General features: G+C 41.7%; 1 protein-coding gene across 3 annotated transcripts in view; it reads right to left on the reverse strand.

Annotated features, from left to right (window-relative positions):
* Positions 1–395: 395 nt before the first annotated feature.
* LEF1 (lymphoid enhancer binding factor 1) overlaps positions 396–18,513 on the reverse strand; it is a 70,409-nt gene continuing 52,291 nt past the window's right edge. For 2 of the 3 annotated variants that reach the window (XM_041395810.1, XM_041395808.1), the window contains 3 exons: positions 18,247–18,354; positions 14,590–14,638; positions 13,510–13,929 (listed from right to left, as the gene is read on the reverse strand). In XM_041395810.1, coding sequence (XP_041251744.1) covers positions 13,895–13,929; positions 14,590–14,638; positions 18,247–18,354 — 192 coding nt within the window. In that variant the 3' untranslated portion in view covers positions 13,510–13,894. Of the gene's footprint in view, positions 1,496–13,509; positions 13,930–14,589; positions 14,639–18,246; positions 18,355–18,513 lie in introns of those variants that run through there. The other variant, XM_041395809.1, reaches the window with a different exon arrangement.

Consider the following 18,513-nt stretch of genomic DNA (forward strand, 5'->3'; position numbering starts at 1 on the left):
TGTAATCACCAGCTTAAAACCACTGCTCCTTCCTTAGGATTTTGCTAGAAAAATGATGATGGAGGGATCCTTAATACTTCCACTTAAGCCAAAGCTACCTGAGCAGCACAAGGGACCATTGACCCTCCCCATTTCTTATTCATGGTATGGAACTGAGACTTCACTTTACAAAGAAAAAGTCATTTTCCAAAATCACTTCAGGTGAGCAAACAGCCAAACAGATACATTGTACTTCCTACAACAGAAGACTGAGCCAAAAGTCTTCAGCCTCACAAGTGACTGTGCCTTCCTAAGTTTGCTTCTGTCATCTTTGAGGGATTCTAGCAAAACCCATTCTTGGTTTGGTTTTTTTTTTTTTTAAAGCCAATTTTTAAAGACAGTTAACTTTCATTTTATTACAAAGCTTTTATTAAAAAACAAATGCTCAGCACATTAACTCAAACTGGAATGACAAAAAAAATTGGTTGACAGTATTTTTGGCAAAGGCTGTGCCTTACTATTTTAAAAAATGGGTACATCAATGCTCATTTCAACAACTGGCATAAAATCCCACTAACAGGCTAACAAAAACAGATACAAATACAGAACAATTGAAGTAATAATTCAAGTGCTGGGCTTTTTACAAGGAGAAGGGGAATGGGTGAGAAGGAGAACTCACTGCAGTCAGATTTGCTGGATGTATTGCTTATGTTTACAGAGTAGATGATGCAAGACTAACATGTCTACTGACCAGCTGACTGTTGTTACATTTATTTAGTTCTATAGGACACTGTATTATATAGACTGAGAGGCCACTATTTGTTACAAATAGTTTAACAAAACAGCCACCTTTTTTCCATACAGATTTTTCCTCTGGCAGAAAAAAAAAAAAAAGAAACTCCTTTTATTTAAAAAGTATTTCAGATTTCTGACACTTGTTTAAGCTCATACCTAGTAAAATATACACCAAAGAAATTACAAACTAAAAGTTAAAATATAAAAGCATTCAAGTTTCTTAAAAAAAGCTAAAACCAAAATTGATCCTGTCGCACCATTAAATAAAAAGAAGGTTGAGCGCGTCATCCTGGTCCAGGCAAATTCCATCCCTCGATGTGCTGTGTGGGGCAGCTGTGGTCTACATAATTCTGCTGGCTGAAGCAGGCACAGACAGCCATGCTACTGTGTTTGCTGACTCAATATGGACACAGATGAGACGGGGGCTTAAGAGTGCAAGGCAGAGGTGAAGACAAAAGCTGCTCTGCTGACCCAGGAGCTCATTTGCTCTATTTATATCGGGGCTGGACCTCGTGATAGTGAAGGATTTTGGCAGTGATTGTCTTTATGATTCAGTGTCTCTAGCAGTGACATCAGGGTGAATGACATCCTAGACAGACTCCTTGGGGGTGGTCTGTGTGGATGAAGGACACACCTAGGGTTTAACAAGCTTCCATCTCCAGAAGGGGTCCTGGTGTCGCCGCCTTTCCTTTGCAAGTTGAGAAAGCATTTCTTTTCCCACCTACAGGGAAGGGGGGAGAAAAAAGAGAGAGAGAGTGTGATAAAGACTATCTGAAGCCTTTTAAAAAAAAATTCTTCAAACAAGCTGGTGATGGGTCACTGCAACTCTTACAGCTCTACTAGTGGAATGTGCATTACAATGTCAAAGTTAAATGCAGAATTTATTACTACTTGCTTTTGCTTGAAGTTTGCAACTATATTTATGGAAAGTACTTTGCATTGCAAAGAGATACCAACTAGAAAGGTGGGGTTTTAAACATCCAGCATATTACAAAATTTCTTCCCTTTAGTAGTGGATTTCATTTATCTACAACATTTGACCCAGATACCATTACAAAATTAGACATCCTCGGGCTTTAGTACTGCAGTGCAGTGGTTGAGGTCAATTAAACCTCTATTTCAGAGCCTCAAGCTCTGCTCCCTGCAGACATGAAAAAATGCTGTCTTCTGCAAGCAGTTTGGTAGAGGAATGTGGTGGATGAGGCTTGTGTGAACACTGATTCTACCATCCATCCTCATGACTGGGGAGGATTTCTTCTGCTCTTCAGTGGGGCAGGGAACATCTTCCAGCTGTGTAAGAACCATGGATCTCCTCCCTAGCAGTAAAGTTCACTAGATCTTGGAAGGATTTATAGTCTTAGAGCATGTCAAATGGCCCACAGTACAGGCCTAATAGGAATTGCTCATCCAGAGGGGAACAGCCTAGGTCTCTGGGTTACATCAGCTGATTTATGAAATTGCCAACTCAACTCAACCCTTGCCATTCTGATGCAGACAAGTGGGTTACAACAGGGTCCCCACCCAAAATCTCTCTAATGAGTCGGACATTTTTCCATACATGGACACATAGTCTCCAGTAACTGTTTGGGGATTACTGGTATCTCAGAAAAATCAACATTAACCTCTAGGTCTCCATGTACTACTCAATTGCCTAACAAATAGAAGGTTCAATGAGCAAAGCTTTTGAGAGTGATCAAAATTAGCACAAGAATGCAGTTCCGTGGAGAAGATAAACGAATTTTCACCAAAAGAAACACAAAATGCTTAGTCACATAAAGATACGCTGCCAGCACCTTGAGTCACGCATGGCAAGACAGAACAAGTTTATGAAGAAATGGTTTAAACCACAAGTCAAACTTCTTTTAGACTAATCATGATAGTTAGATTGCTTAAGCCTGCAAGAGCCACAAGCTGAATTAATCAGCAAATTTTACATTACATTTCAGCAGTATTTAAACCAGGGCCATTTAGAACTAAGCTCCCACCTCCCATGTGCTGCAGCTTCCATGTAAACCATCAAAGTGTCACTCATAGTGGCTGAGTAGTGTGGCAGCTCCTGAGTAAGGAGTTACACTGCCTCATGTAGTCCAGGGTAGACTGCTGCAGCTTCCATGTAAACCATCGCCATACAAAGTGTCACTCATAGTGGCTGAGTAGTGTGGCAGCTCCTGAGTAAGGAGTTACACTGCCTCATGTAGTCCAGGGTAGAAAATCTAAAAGATTTTGTACCCTTTGATTTTAATCAGCATAAGCTGAGGTTCCAAAATCTTATTAAACAAGTTGACTCCTTATCAGAGGTCACCCATGTGGCTGTTGTTACAGCAGAAAGGAAAGCTGAGGACACCTAAGTTTAGCTGCAGACTAAGGTAGAAGAGACCAGCATGAATTGATAGCAAACTGCTCTGTGTAGCTTAAATTTGATGCAGACTTCCTGGTTGCCCACATAGTGCCATCCCTGATACATCAGGAATAACTTACTCCTGCTGCTGGTAGCCACAGAAGGACATTTAAAGCCACTGAGGCCTCTTAAACAGCACAGCTAAAAGTCCACTGGCAAACCAGCAGTTTCAACAGAGGTGGCCTGTATTGACTAATTCAATTCCTCTTTCCTCATAAAACCAGCCCATGTCCCAACTAAAAAAAGCCTCCTGAGCTTCCTGCCTTTTTTAAATTTTTTATAAAGTAGTGCAGTGCTCCGTAACACGTGCGGATCAAAGAGCTACGAAGGGCTCTACCTTTCCAAGGAGCACGAAAGAGAGGCCAAGCAAACAGCAGAGCAACACTGGGGAGAGCACCCTGCAGCTTTATATTTATTTTGTGCCTTTTCATCCCAGATTTTCAAAGGTTTGGTCCAGGTTGCTCTTCCTGGGAAGGTTTTCCTCTCAGTCTTACATGAAAACATTCAGTTTCCTGTTGAGGAATGGCCTTGAGGCGCCAGGCCAGTAGCTCACAGCAGTCTGATACAAGCGCTGTGATTCAGAGCTACTCCCCATTAGCAGCCAGGAATGTCTACTTCACTGAAGGAAATGAAATGCTCTTCTGTTGAGATGGTTCCCTGCCTCCTCCCCCCTTCCCTTACCAGCAAGCTGTCTTTGAAGTCAGGAGGTTAAAATAACGACCGTGGCCTTGCTCTGGCCCTCAGCTTTTCCCAACAGCAGCCATTGCTTCTTTCTCAATCCAGAGGCAGCTTTTGCAGCCCCTGCCTCCTTTCCATAGCTCCTAACTATGCCCAGATCTTCTAGAGAGGCTGCAGACACCACAGTGATTCTGGAAGGGGACAGGCACAGGGAAGCCCCACGTATTTTTATTTCCAAGCAGCACAGCAAATTATAGAGCAGCTATCCTGAAAACAGCATCTAGAACCCAGCCTTTCTCCTGCTGCACATTAAGGCTACACGCTGGAAATAGCTTCTACTGCTGATAAACTGAATAATACCTAAAAAATACAAGTGATGATGGTGTTGCCTTACAGATATAAAACAGGTCAAATCAGGATTCTTTTCAAGAAACCACAGGCATGTGCTAAGGAGACTGAAGACTTCCCACATCTAAGGCTTCACTGGGGGGCTGCAGCTGAAGTCTCGCCAGGCGAGGCATGCCCTAGCAAAGCCCAATCCACAAGTGAAGTCGGCACAAATCAAAGACTGCAATTACAGCTCCCTGGCTGTGGTTAGGCTTCAAAGAAAGTGCTGCAAGTCACATTTTACATATGTGAAGTCTTGAGCCTGAGCCACAATAGGAGGCACTGTCTGTGCCATTTGCAGTGTACATCTGACTGCAGGAGGAAAGGGGAAAAAGAAAAAGAAAACAACACCTCGAGTAAGAAACAGACATAAGATTAAAGAATAATGAAGTGCAAAAAGAAAAGCTTTACTATCGAGTGATAAAACTAATTCAGGAACTGCTACAGTAAAACTAAATTCTCCTAGCAAGCCTGGGCTCAGTGGCTGAGGCGATCACAAGGGGATCTGAAGTCCTCCCCATGTTTCAGAATGAGATAGATGAAGGGTGGGTCTGCAAAGGTCTTGTTCTTCCCTTCTGGTCTTTTAACTTTTCTAGAACAAGGGAGAGAATTATGCAGCTTCATCCAGGTCACGCTAATCAGAGAAAGTTACTGAAGAAAGTCAGGAATGTCCGGGTCAGTACAGGAATAAGTACTGAGTAAAAGAGATACCTAATCCTTCACAGAGGGCAAGGGATATTAAACATTTTAAATTAGGTACTTTTTTCCTACACCTTTCCCTATCACATTGTTTGGATACAGTTTTGAGAGACAAGACTACATATAACAGGCAGTTACATGTATTTTTTTTTAAAAAGAAAAAAGTTCATATCCAAACCAGTCTTTTAATCCAGTACTGCAAACGACATGGCAAATTCAGGGACTCAAAAGCTGAAACTATAATTTTCTTTGTAAGTCCCAAACGAACACGTTCAACTTACTGCCAACCATGGTTTATTCAATAATCCAGAAATCCAGCTATGCAAAAGCAGGTCATTATTTATCAGGGTGGTTCAGGGTGTTTGTGAAGTCCCTCTGTATTTTCTTTAACAGCAGAGTTGGAAAGGGTTTCAGGCGCAAGCAGATAGATGCCGGCGCTGCAGTCTGCTGCTCTTCCTGCCCAGCTGTGCCATGCTTTGTGGGTTTAGCCCAAACCAGATCCTTGAGATGTTCAGGGCAAACACAAACAAACACTCCACAACCCTTGTTGTTTCTAAACAAAAAAAAGCAGCTCCCAACAAAACCCCAGTCATTTAAGTAATCTAATTTGGTGCAGGGTCCCACAAGCTGTTACAAAACATGGATGGAGAGACCTACGGGAGACAGGAAAAAGCCCTCTCTGTAAGAGCTGGATACCAGCAGGCAGCAGAGGAAACTTTTTAAGCTGCCTTTGTATCCAAAGAAATGACATAAAACTGTAACAGATGCTGCCATGTTGAAACTATGTTAGTATGAAGTGTTTCTTGGTCTGCCTAACCCTCCATCCCCCATGCTACTTTTAACCTCAGTCCATTGCTGCTAACTGTGAATGGAAACTCCAACAGCAAATTATTCACTGCTGTTTTAAATGCCCTGAATTAACTGCCCCTGAAAATACCTCTCCATTAGCTACAGGTGCAGCCTGGAGTCCTAACTTCTGTCCTCTTAGTTTGACCTCAGCTAGATGCATTAAGTGAGCAGCAGGAATATTCCTCCCCCAGCCTTCCCAAGCCAGAGACCTCTTCCAGAGCAGATTAGTTTCAGCACAGAAAACACCCAGGTATTTTAGGGCTCCCATTTTGTGCAGCTGATGGCAATGATGCCAAGCAGGTGTGGCTCTTATCAAAGGCCCCCAGTGTAGGCAGCACAAAACTACAAGCTCTATCACTTAGCTAGAATCTTTTAAATTATCTTACTGGAAGACCCAAGACATGTTTTTCCTGTTGGGTGTGGGAGGGGAGAGAGGCTCCATGTTTATAATAAAAACCAGCTTGCCTCTAGACAGCTGTCTCTAGCAGCTTCTTAAAGAGGAACAGTATCCTAAAGGCCAAGAAGAGGGAGGAAGAAACAGGTTTGTCTCCTTTCTGTATCTTTATGGCATATAATAAATATTCAGGAGACTATTTTTTAAATGATTTGCTTTCTAGACTGAGAGCTAGGAGAACTGAAACTGCTACTTCAGTTTTCAGCTGCTGTAACGGAGAAGAACGTGAGGTATTGGTAAAGCGGTAAGTGAAGATTCTTTCAGAAGAAAGAAATAACACGGGTACAGTTTCCTTTGTAGATCTCTTTTTTCTGCCACAATTAAACATAGGTTAGAATTTACAGTACTTTGAAAGACAATCTCAACAGCTAGATCTTCTGATACATGGAATAATTTAAATAGTTGCTTTCATGAAACCAAAGGCAAGTCAGATGTAACCTGAATATCTTCTTGAGCTTCCATCAACTCTTTTACACTCAGGCGTCCACAGAGCAACGCTACAAGCATAAGACAACAGTACACAGAAACCACTATAGAATTCAAACATACCAACTTCACTTTGATGCAATTAACTCATCTCATCATAAAATCTCTGCTGGTCCAAAATACACAACAGGAAGTCTGTGTACCTCAAAAGACACACATATGTGAAGAAAACCAACTGTTCATCAAAATGTAGTCCCATCTAGTGTGTGCATTTGCCTTTACACCATAGAAACCACTTCTGTGTAGTTATTTTGGCAATAATATTTTACCACGTGCAATTTTGGGTATCCCTGAGATGAAGGATAGATAGAAGGCTCTCATAACTCCTGAGTTTAACTCTGACACAACTTAATATAAATGAGGGAACACATATCCTGTAACTTTTGCAAGGAGGAAGCGACTTCAGAAATTATGTCTCTCTGCTCACTTAAGCCTACTTAACTCTCTTCAAGCCCTGATCCCACTGCAGTGATGCCCGTGGCAAGAACACCATTTCAGCGATGCTCACTGGTACCATTTTCCTCAGTTGCCTCTAACCCTGCTCACACATTACACCCCAGTGCCAGTGACACCCTCACTGCACAAATGCTTTCAACATCTGCTCCTGCCTCTGGGAGGAGGAGCTGAAACATCTTGTCCTGAAAGCTCTCACTAAAGCCCGTAACATCTCACTGACTTGCCAGCTCATGTTTTAACTGGCCAGACAGTGGTGCTTCAGCTGGCCATGCTGTGAGCTTCCTTCCTTGTACAGCTTTCCAACCTGCAAGCTTTCAAAACTGTCTGTATGGTACAGTCTTAACAAGCAGGTAAAGGGTCAGAGATTTAAAAGATGAATTGCATAAAAAATTCTTAAAGTAGAGGACTAAGGAACTGACTAGTATGAGGAGGTTTGATCTATTAGCAGTGACTTTTGCAATGTCATGATTAAGGCTCTTAGGTTTTGTTCTGTTCTTTTGGTTAATTTTGTCTTCAGGATGGCTAGGTTTGCATTCATGTATATCAGAAAACCTCTTTAATCATAATCTCTAAAATCAGAGGCAAATGGAAGCAAAACTTAGTGCAAGGGTATGCTAGGGTTTGCTAAACTTTGACAGAACTGCATTTAAATACAATTCTGTTGAAATTACAAGACAGACTTCACCCAAGCTTAGTCTCCAGAAACAAATGGGAAAGACTTTGACAGTCCCATAAAGACTTGCTTTCTAGCTCACCAGGAACACAGTATCAAAAACTCATTTTGAAATTTTTCACGTAAATACACTAAAAAAAGTGAAACTGCAATGCAGACCTGAGAAAAACACAAAAATTCTGAAGCTTGCTTCCAACTGGAAATGAAACATTTCAAAACCTTACATCTTATTTATGAAACAGGTTGTTTCTACTGAGTTTTTCTCATGACCTTAGACTTCTCAGTCTGGTGGTGAGTTTACTAAATCCACCAAAATATACCGTTTTTATCTAGAGAAGAATGGTGCACCAGCAGTCAACTCCCTGTCCCCACCCTATCCCACAGGAAGAGTTAGAACAATAGTTGTCCCACTGCTCTCCTTCATTCTAGCCCAAGCCGCCTACTGCTAACACCTCAGAAGTGAAACAATAAGGGGGTTTTTAATCACTTGTAAATGTGGTTAAGTTCAAACTTCATTAAGCATCTCTAATTTCACAGTAGGTTCTGCAACTTGAGTATCTCCAACAAAAGAAACACACACACTGACCTCCTGAATTACCTCTTTTTTCCATTTGTCAGTGTCAATTTAAAATATGAAAAGCTGAAGATCAGCTTCATAACTGACCATGTTGCATTCATTTTGCAAAATTCTTAACATTTTTTCTTATTTCTCTAATCCCATATCTATGCTCATTATCTAGTTGAAAGTATTCTGATGTTCTTTAATTTGTAAAACCTATGCTTTGCTACTACCCTCACTTATGCCTCCCACAGTGATTACACTGAAAATAGCCTTCCCTTCCCTTCCCAAGGGACCTCCCCCAGGATGATAACGGGAAGCAGGGACCTGGGTCTGCTCTGCTGCACCTCTCCCAGCAGGTGTCAGTGCCCCTCTGTCCCTGCCACCTGCAGGGTCAGAAGAGCAAACACATGGATTCTCTTCGGGTTTGCTCTTCTACCTCTTCCTTGACATCAGAGAGCCTGGAAGAAAGGAGGGCTTCTGTGTTTCACCTCAGCAAGATCAATGTCAGGTCAGAATTAAGTTGCAGGAGGGGACACACAGGAGGGACAGAATGCCATCCAGAGGGGTGTGGGCAGGCTTGAGAGGTGTCCTGTGCAAACCTCTTGAAGTTTGACAAGTGCCAGGTCCAGCAACTGGGTCATGACAATCCCAAGCACAAATAAAGGCTGGGTGGAGAATGGACTGGGAACAGCCCAGTGGAGAAAGGCTCGGGGGTATTGGTGAAAGAAACCCAGCCATGTGCACTCACAGCCCAGAAAGTCAGTTGTATTCTGGGCTGTATCCAAAGCACCTTGGCCATCAGGGCAAGGAAGGGGATTCTGCCCCTCTGGTCTGTTCTGGTGAGACCCCACCTGCAGTGCCACATCCAGCTCTGGGGTCGCTAACAGTAAAAGCACATGGACCTGTTGGACTGATCCCAAAGGAGCCCACAAAGATGCTCATAGGGCTGGAGCAGCTCTCCTCTGCAGACAGGCTAAGAGAGTTGGGCTTGTTCAGCCTGGAGAAAGCTCCAGTGAAACCTTACAACAGTCTTCCAGTTCCTAAAGGGGGCCTACAGGAAAGCTGGAGAGGGACTTCTTACAGTGGCATGCAGTGATAGGACAAGGGGGGATGTTTCTAAACTGACAGAGGATAGGTTTAGATGGGATATTAGGAAGAAAATTCTTTAATGTGAGGGTGGTGAGGCCCAGGGAAGTTGTGCCATTTCTGGAAGTGTTCAAGGCCAGATTTGATGAGGCTTTGAATAACCTGGTCTAGTGGAAGGTGTCCCTGGCCATGGTGGGGGGCCATTGGAACTACATGATTTTAAGGTCCCTTTCAATCCTAGCCAGGATTGAAATAGTCTGAGGGCTATGATCATTTTGTATGGGGGGCTATACTTGTTTCCTATGGAAATTTTATGCCTATCTGAAATAATACAAATATTTCAGTCCAGGAAATCTTCTTCTGCTCATTCTGTCCCTCTTGACTGTGCTGAAGGCCACTACTCATGGGCAAAATCGGGGATAGAGAAATATGGGTCACACAGGAAACAATTTTTAAAGCAAATCAGGACAAATCTCTGCACCACCATCACCACACACATTCTCACAGAGACTAACTTCTGTGCAAGTTCTCCAAGCTCTGTTTAAAGCTTCTGAGCAGTCGAGAGCTATGGGAAGGGGTGGAGCATTTGTTTCAATTTGAACTACTCCAGCAGCAATGTCAAGAGCACTGGACAACCCGGGTTTGAAAACATGCCTCAGAAAGGTAGGTACCACATCCTCTTTGCATCTCCTTTCTCAGATGCTGGACAGAAACCCACGGTCAACCACAACCACAGTCATCAGATGCTTCTTTTTCCACACTATTGTGGCTGTGGGCTGGTCCACTTTATAGTCTGCTTTCACTGCCTCACTCCTTTTTATAGTTATGTAATAGGGAAAACATAATCCAGTCATAAATTACTGCCCAGAAATCAGTTCTGTGCTGAAATTTGGCTCCAATTTCCATGTAGGAAGTTCGAAATGTTAAGATAATTCACTGTTCAAAGTTAAATGGTCTTAATCTCATCCTTTTAAGTACTTTTGATTGCAAATCAGTATTAGTCAAGTTTTCTTGGTTTTGAAAGCTTTGCTAATGCAGATGCTAATTGTCATGGAATTTTGCAAGCCACAAATATACTTCTCACAGGTTTTCAGATGTCTATTAAGCTTCTCTATCACTCTTTTTAGCCCTTGAAGATATGCCAAAACACAATGTTAAAATTATGTAGTTTCCCAGTTGCATCTTGCCATATGTTGAAAGATATGCCTTTTAGAGTTCTGTACAGAGCAAGTCATAAGAAGTTAAGTATTTCCATGCTGCAGAACAAAGAGGAATTTTTGTTAGTACCCTTCTATTCCCTTACTGATTTCAAAATACTCATGAGATGCTAAAAATCATCTCTTTTTTTTCTTCCAAAAGTCACTCTTGATAGGAAATTAGAAATTCCCACTTTCAAGACAAAATTGGTCCTATTTACAAATCCCCTAGAAGGCTGTGCTTAAGGTAAAAAACCATCTTTCAGAAAGGTGCTCAATGGGTGATCTCTACATTGTCCTTTATCTTAGCTTTCCTCGTTTCCCCTTCCCTCCCTGGCCTTGCCTCAATTTATTTTTAGCATTATCAGGTCAAATTCCACTCTTGGTTGATTTCAAAAGAAGATAATAAATAATAATTATTCCTTCAATAAATTAAAGTTATTTCAAACATTGTGTTGGGCCATGTCAGCTGCAAACAAAATCCTTCCTGGGACAGTTCTACAACTGTTGAAGGACACGCTTTGTAGTAACCCAGGATAATATAGCAAAGACTGGTGCAGAGGGTCACAGTATTCCTAGAGCATTCTGAAGTGTTTTACAAATTGGCCATTCAGCAGGTTGGAGTTCACAGAACTCATTTAAATCCTAAGCAGTGAAGCCATAAGATGCCTCCTGCTGTGGTACAGCTATTGGAAAGGGGGCAACTTAATGCTACCACCTTGACTTTACCACTCTAATCATATTCAAGTCATAAAGCAGGATTAGAGTCCACCTTAAAAATCAGTTACTTGCTGAATGTTCATGGACAAAAAAAAAAGCCCAACAAAAACCCCACACCCAAAACTTTCACAGTATCTTAAATCATGTCTGTTTGCATGTCTCTTCCGTTAGTTTCCTCTGAACATCCCACCACACAACCCTCCCACCATTTCATCCTTCTCACTTACATCACCGTAATTACAGCCCTGGCTGATCTCCTTTGTGCTGATCTTGAGATTCTTTCTTTGGTCTTGCCACCTACTCATTTCTGATTCTTCTCAGATAACAGAAGCTTGTCTCCTTCCCAGACCTCCCACCCTCCTTCTCCCTCTTCCTTACACCATCCATGCGAGTAAGAAAGCTATTCCCAAACTTATTATCTCCATCCTGTAAAGACTACAACAGCTCTGCTGTGGGCCTGGTAAGATATTATGCTTGTGGGCAAAACATTCTTTGGATTAGGCTTGCAGAGGGCAAGAGCCTTAACCTTCAGAAGTTTACTTTGAAGTCTGGTTGATTCAGGTTCCCTAAATTGTTCTGTGCATCTACTTCCAGCAAGAGCACATCTGTACATCTCCAGTGCAGATCATCCACTCAGCATGAAACACTTAGTGAGGCTGCCTTCACAGGCATATATGGAGTCAACAGCACACTTCCCCTTCCCTGAAGAACATACTACTGTTCTCAGACTCTATGTTACAAATTGCCTGAAGACAGAGACAGATATTGCCAACAGTTTCCACACTGTTACAAAGTCTAAGAGGACAAAGGAAGGCAGGAGTGTAAAGGTCAAAGGGAGAGAAAAAACCCCACACTCAGAACATTCAACCTGTCATACAGAAAATGCAGAGAAACTCCAAAAAAGTAGGTCAGCATAGGCAAGACTGTAAGGCATCCAAGAAACCAAATATTCCTTGTTTTTACACTGTCACTTGAACCTTAGTTATATTCCAATCCCAGTCAAGTACTCTGCATGAATTCAGATAAAATTATGGGTATTTTGCCTACTGGTACTGTGTTAAGATCAAAGTGAAAAATATTCACAACAGTCATGGACCTGGGCAACTAAGCTGAAATATCAATTATAAAATTCAAGGTAAAAGCACTTTATTTTTCAGTATAATGTTCTAAGTAACAATATTTTACAGCTACATTTGTTGTATAGGCTACAGACCCCCAACACTGCAATCCACATCTCAAATCAGCATGACTCAGGCACATTGCAAAGGGCAAGGCTGCCTGCTTGCCTGAAAAACTTCTGCTTATTAGGAAGAAAAAAGAGCATACATTTTGCCTTTTCACTTTACTTCAGCTTTAAAAAAAAAAAAAACAAAAAAACAAACCAACAAAGTCTTGTCTTAACCAAGTTTAGACTAACCAGCATAATGGCATAACTTCAGAAGAGGCTTCAATCATGCTGACTGCTGACTGACTCACTGCACACAGGAAAGTGAAGTTGGCTTTCTCAGGCTGAAAGTCCAAGCAGAGCAGAAGGCCAACAGGAGCCTGCTCTGCTGACTGCTCTTGAGTGCCACAGGGAACCTGTGGCCAAACAAGGCAGAGAGGACAGAGCCCATTTCTGATACAGTGCATAGGTGATTTTGAAAAGTTGTAATTTTATTTGCATGATTCCTGGAATTCTTGGGGATCTCCCAAGTGCAATTATGGGTTAGTAGCTTGGAAGCTACTATTATTTCAAATTAATGCCATTCCTACTAGAAAACACATCACACTGAGAGAAAGAGAGGGATGAGCCTTCCAACACAGACACTGAGAAATTAGAATCTCACTGTGGTACTGTGTGCACTCACAAGCTGACTAGATGGTGGTGTTGCACACATGTGATCACTAGTCATTCCACCCTCAGTGCAGGTAATGTGATATAAAGAAAGAAAACACATGCTGGAAATACAACAACCACAAAAAACCCCAACCTGCACCACACATGAAATACCACCGTACAGCTGTGGGATAAATTCTTGAAACAACTGAAATACAGTCCCATTTTCTTAGCAGGTGTTTTGTTAGTATACAGGTGAATAAATTGTTTTTAAAAGGTGTACCCAGCCAGCCAGAATCTTGTTGATGTCAGGCCATAAAATATGCTTCAAAGCCATCGTCTACCCTGCTCTTATGAGCTGTGACAGTCTGGGAGGGCTTGCACCACTTAATAAACCCATCCCTGGTTCACAGGTGGACTTGTAGTGAGTCAGTGAGGTATGATCAATTTGAAAATATTATGGTTAAGCAGTGAAATGGTGAACACCTAATAGATAGCCGGTATAAAAACCATCAGTAATCAAAGTAACATCAGCTTTGGGATATGGTAGTTCTGCAATTTTTGCTAAATTCATATTATTGCATAAAATTTAAAGGAGGCTTATTTTACAATTCAGTTTTATCAGCAGGAAAGCTTTAGAGATGTTCTTACCATGCTTCAGATGTAGGCAGCTGTCATTCTGGGGCCTGTACCTGTAGAAGATTGTTTTCCTTTAACAAATTTCTGTTACAGAGTTTTTGCACATTCCAAGTAAATTTGTTTGCTACAGTGTTACATGGATTTTTTTTTGTGTGTGCTTTTTGGTTTTGTTGTTTGGGTTTTTTTATGGTTCTTATACCAGCCATTTTTTGTTGGGGAAAACAGGGTGTTTCTTTATAAATATTTTAAAGGCAAAGAGGAGACCTCACTGATGCTTTTAGCCAACCTACTAGGCAGCTGTTAGTGTACAAAGAAACGTAAAATACAGTGAGATAAAATACAGTTACTACAAAAGATCTGTGTGAAGTTTCCAGTGTCCAAAAATACCACACAGTATTTGAGACATAATTAAGTCTAAAGATGACACAACAGAGATTGAGGAGAAAAGCAAAGGTAAAGCAGGACAGTGATTGCAGTAATGCTTAACTTCAGCCAAAGATGTTGATGCCGTCAGGACTGCTGCACAGGAAGGTGTAAGGGAAAGCAGGCATGGGTTGTGTGCATGTTCACAAACTTAGATTCCAAGGGAAATATCTTAAAACATCCACCAGAAGCAAGTGTTAGACAAAAGCTTGTAAAAATTAAATAGCGCAAGCCCTGGTTTCTAAAATACACCTGAGGTGAATGGCAAGTAAGAGGTGGTCATGGCCTACCTGATGCTGATTCCTGCAACTTTTCTCTCTTCCTCTTCTTTTTCTTCCCCTGAAAAATAGGAAATTTTATCATGCCACTACATTCACAGAATGTTTTTTTGTCACTTACCTCACAGCAAAAGTCATCTGGACACTGAAAATGTTAGGAAAAAACCCAATTATTTTCAGAGTAGCTTTTCTATCCCACTTTTAAAGAGTTCAATGGTAACAAAGTTTGCTCTGAGCATCTGTGGAGAAATATGCACATCAGCAATACATATATTTATATCCACATGGAATTACAATTTCTGGCAGTTTTTCAACTAACACTGGCAGCTGCAAGCACCGAAAAGACTTCTCATGCTCAATAATCTGATGACACGTATGTTGATATCATAATTTATGGCTCTTACAAGAACTCTTCACACATTCAGATACTTACACTGTCATACATGGTAGGAGCAGACAGGGTGTTGAAAGTACCTAGGACAACCACGACTTGTCCCCAGGGTGCAAACCAGCCAACTAAAGCTGTTCTGATAATGCTGGTACCTGAACAAAAGCCAAGTCTGCTTGTGGCTGTGCCCAGAGAGTGTGCTCTGCAATAACCAAACAGCAGAGACTGAACAGCAGAGCACCCTTAACACGGCTGAAGTGCAGAACAAAAATGAATGCCTGGCAGCTGTCTTTCTGAGAGACCACACTGGCCACAGCCTGCCAACCTACACACTCAGCCTCCTCCTGCACCCCCATCTATGGAAATGGCCACAGCTCCTGCTTTACACAATCTGTCAACTGAAACAAAAGGTCAGCTTAGACCCACAATTTTAAACCTCAGTCATCTTGCGTCACCCTAACCACCACTGATATTCCTCCATATGTCTTGTCTTCATTGCCCTCTGTAATCAGTGAAAGCTTTTTGTGTGTGTTTTAAGAAAAAATCATATCCATTTATATTTTAAAGAAGCCTCCAGACAGGCTGCAACAGATGAGCTCTGGCAAAGGCTGGTGCAGTTTCTGTGAGCAGGGCTGCAGCCTGCTGCCCATCCTCTGGCCCCACCACTCTCATGGCTGGCAGTTGCATGTCCCAGCACAGAGCATGCCACACATACACTGGCCTCAGAGGGGAAGGCACAGGTGCTGGGACACACCTTTCCACAAGCTGGCTCTGCAAGGTGCTGAGATGGACAGCAGGTGATGTGAGAAACCACCTCAAACCCCTGCAGTGCTCACTGATCGACAGACAGCAAGGGAGGACTCCAAATACAGGCTGTGATGAAGTTCCAGCACATGAACTTAAGTAGCCTCCACTCTGTTCTGACAGTCTGGGCCTGCCTGACTCTCAAGCTCCTGTCCTTATTTATCCCAAGGCTGGCAACAGGGTTGGGCAATGCCTTGTGAGCAGGATTCCAAAGTCAGGACCAAGACTAGAAGTTGGAAAACACATTTCAAGGGCTCTGGGGAGCTCCCAGCAATATGCTTCATCACTTAGGCACCAAGGCAATGCATTTTTAGAGAGGAAAGTGCATTAGTGCAGATGTTAACATGGAAAAGTCATGGGAGGAAAATTTGTTTTATTCTCTATGTCAGGCTGACATCAAGTGCTAAAGCATAAACTGAAAGATGATCTGAGATCTACCTATGAGATAACACAAGTGAACAAATGTAAGACTGGGCTGAAAACTAGTTGTCAGCATTCCCAAATAAGATAGTTTCTGACAACTGCAGCGCACACAGACACCTTCACGTTGTGAAAACATTGTGCTTCTCATGTCTATCACACAATTTTGCATGATTGCTTTGGGTATCAGTAATAAAAACATATGAAAAAGATAGTTTCAACAGTTGAATAACAATGTTTAACATTTTCTTCAAATTCCTAAAATAAGGCAAAAATTCCTAAAACCAGGCAAACCAAAGTAGAAGAACTAAAACCAAACCGTACGCATTTTTTACTTGTACTGTTTTGTGAAACAGAAGAACCACACCTAAGTCACTTCCAACCCTTAAAATACTGGAGTAATACCTGTGCTAAATAATTACAATTCCACTTTTTGATTGCTAAAGTTAGGAAAACTGAAGAGAAAAAAAAAAGATGCCACATATCTGAAAAAGTTTCAGTAATAAACTGTGCTCTCCTATGACCACCGTCTGACCACCACTGCAGAACGTGTGCATTCCTGGAGAGGCAGAGGGGAGGGCTGCAAGAGGAAGCTAGCAGAGTTCTTCATTGTAACATACAGGACTGGAGTATGTCAGAGCTATACTTCCACACAGGATGTAGGTTGGAAGCACATCAAAGAGATAACTCATACGTGCCACCTCACACACTCCAAATGTCTGTCAAGGCCTTTAAGAAACCACAGGTCCGTTGCTTGTGCTGTGTGGCACAGGCTGGGGCAGAGCACAGGGTTCTCAAAGCCAACGTGACCAAACATCACAGGACCATCTTGAAGCTTGATGTCAAGTAAGCACGAGCTGATAAGACTCCAAAGTGGTGTGATTTTCCAGCAAGTGAATTTGAGACAAGCTAAACCCCCTTGTTTCCAGGGAGTCTTTCCCTAAGACCGTTTGTTCCCAGCTATACTTCAAGGCAGCTCTGTTGACACGGTCTGGTTACTGGAAATAAACCCTACCTGTGTAGTGTCAGGACAGTTTATTTGCCATATAAAATGAACAGAAAGAAGCTGCTAGGGCTTTCAGTTGTGTCTGTGCTTACAGAACTGGGCATGCATGTCAGCAAGGCCAGAGCATTTCCTTCAGAGTTAATCACATAGTTTCTGTGTCAATGCGTTCTGTGCCAGTTTCTACAGTCTCTGTTACACTGTGTTTAGGTACCTCAATGCTTAATGTCCAAAGACATCACTGAAGTAGAGAAAAACTACTGTCCCCCTAATGCAGAAGGAAAATTGAGCCAGATATAGCATGTACATTTCCTATCCCAGTAGATGGTGTCACATCTAATGCAGGGACAGAAAGGAGCTCAGATCTCGGGTTAGGATCAGTGTCTCAGGACTGCAGCTTCTGAGCTTGATATCATCACATTTGGCTACATTGACAGCTCATTGGAGGCACCAGAATGTAACCATACAGTGAAGGCTATTTAATATTTAATTATAAAACAAGAGTAACTGTAAGAAAACTTCTTACATATACATTTATATATCTATGTATAAAAAAGAGTCTCTACCATGAAGATTACTTATACAAGATTTGCACAGATGGACCATTCTGAATTAATTTCAGCTAAAGGTCAGTCTGCATTGAGACCCCTGGGCTTTCAGTTCTCTTGAAAATGAGACATCCTTTTTTTTCTCAGGTCTAAGAAAGATTTCTGGATAATAAATGATCAAACAGAAAATGATGGAAAATTCACAGCTGTACAATATAACATGAGCTTCCAGACAGTACTGGCCATTGTCTTAGGAAAAAACTTTCCACGCTATTTTTACCCCTCAAAAACTGTGAATTTTCTAAGAATCATCTCAACAACAACAACCCAAGTTTTCTGGGTGCTAAAAGTGAAAACAAATATAAGGTTTATGTTATATGTATGTTCACCATCCCTTCATCCAGAACTTTCCACATGTTACAGAGGAAAAGAAGAAACAATAGTAATTTTGGAAGTTACAAAAAGAAAATGAATTTTAAAGAAGAACCTTCAAGTGAGTGACTTACATAGTTGTCTCTTGCAGACCAGCCTGGATAAAGCTGCATGTGTAGCTGCCTTTCTTTACGAGCTAGTTCATAATATTTTGCTTGTTCTTCACGGGAGAGAGCATGCCACTGCAAACAAAATAAACACACCTTTAGACTAGGAACTAACTTATACCTAGGCAACAGATGACTTGAGCAAGTGTTTTAGTGACTTTGATTCAGTCCTTCCCCACTGCAAAAATGAAATTCATTAGCAATTACAAGCACCTGTGTTTATTAACGACTTTC

The sequence above is a fragment of the Onychostruthus taczanowskii genome, unplaced genomic scaffold, assembly GCF_017590055.1.
Source record: "Onychostruthus taczanowskii isolate IOZ18803 unplaced genomic scaffold, ASM1759005v1 scaffold12, whole genome shotgun sequence".
NCBI classification, from domain to species: Eukaryota; Metazoa; Chordata; class Aves; order Passeriformes; family Passeridae; genus Onychostruthus; species Onychostruthus taczanowskii.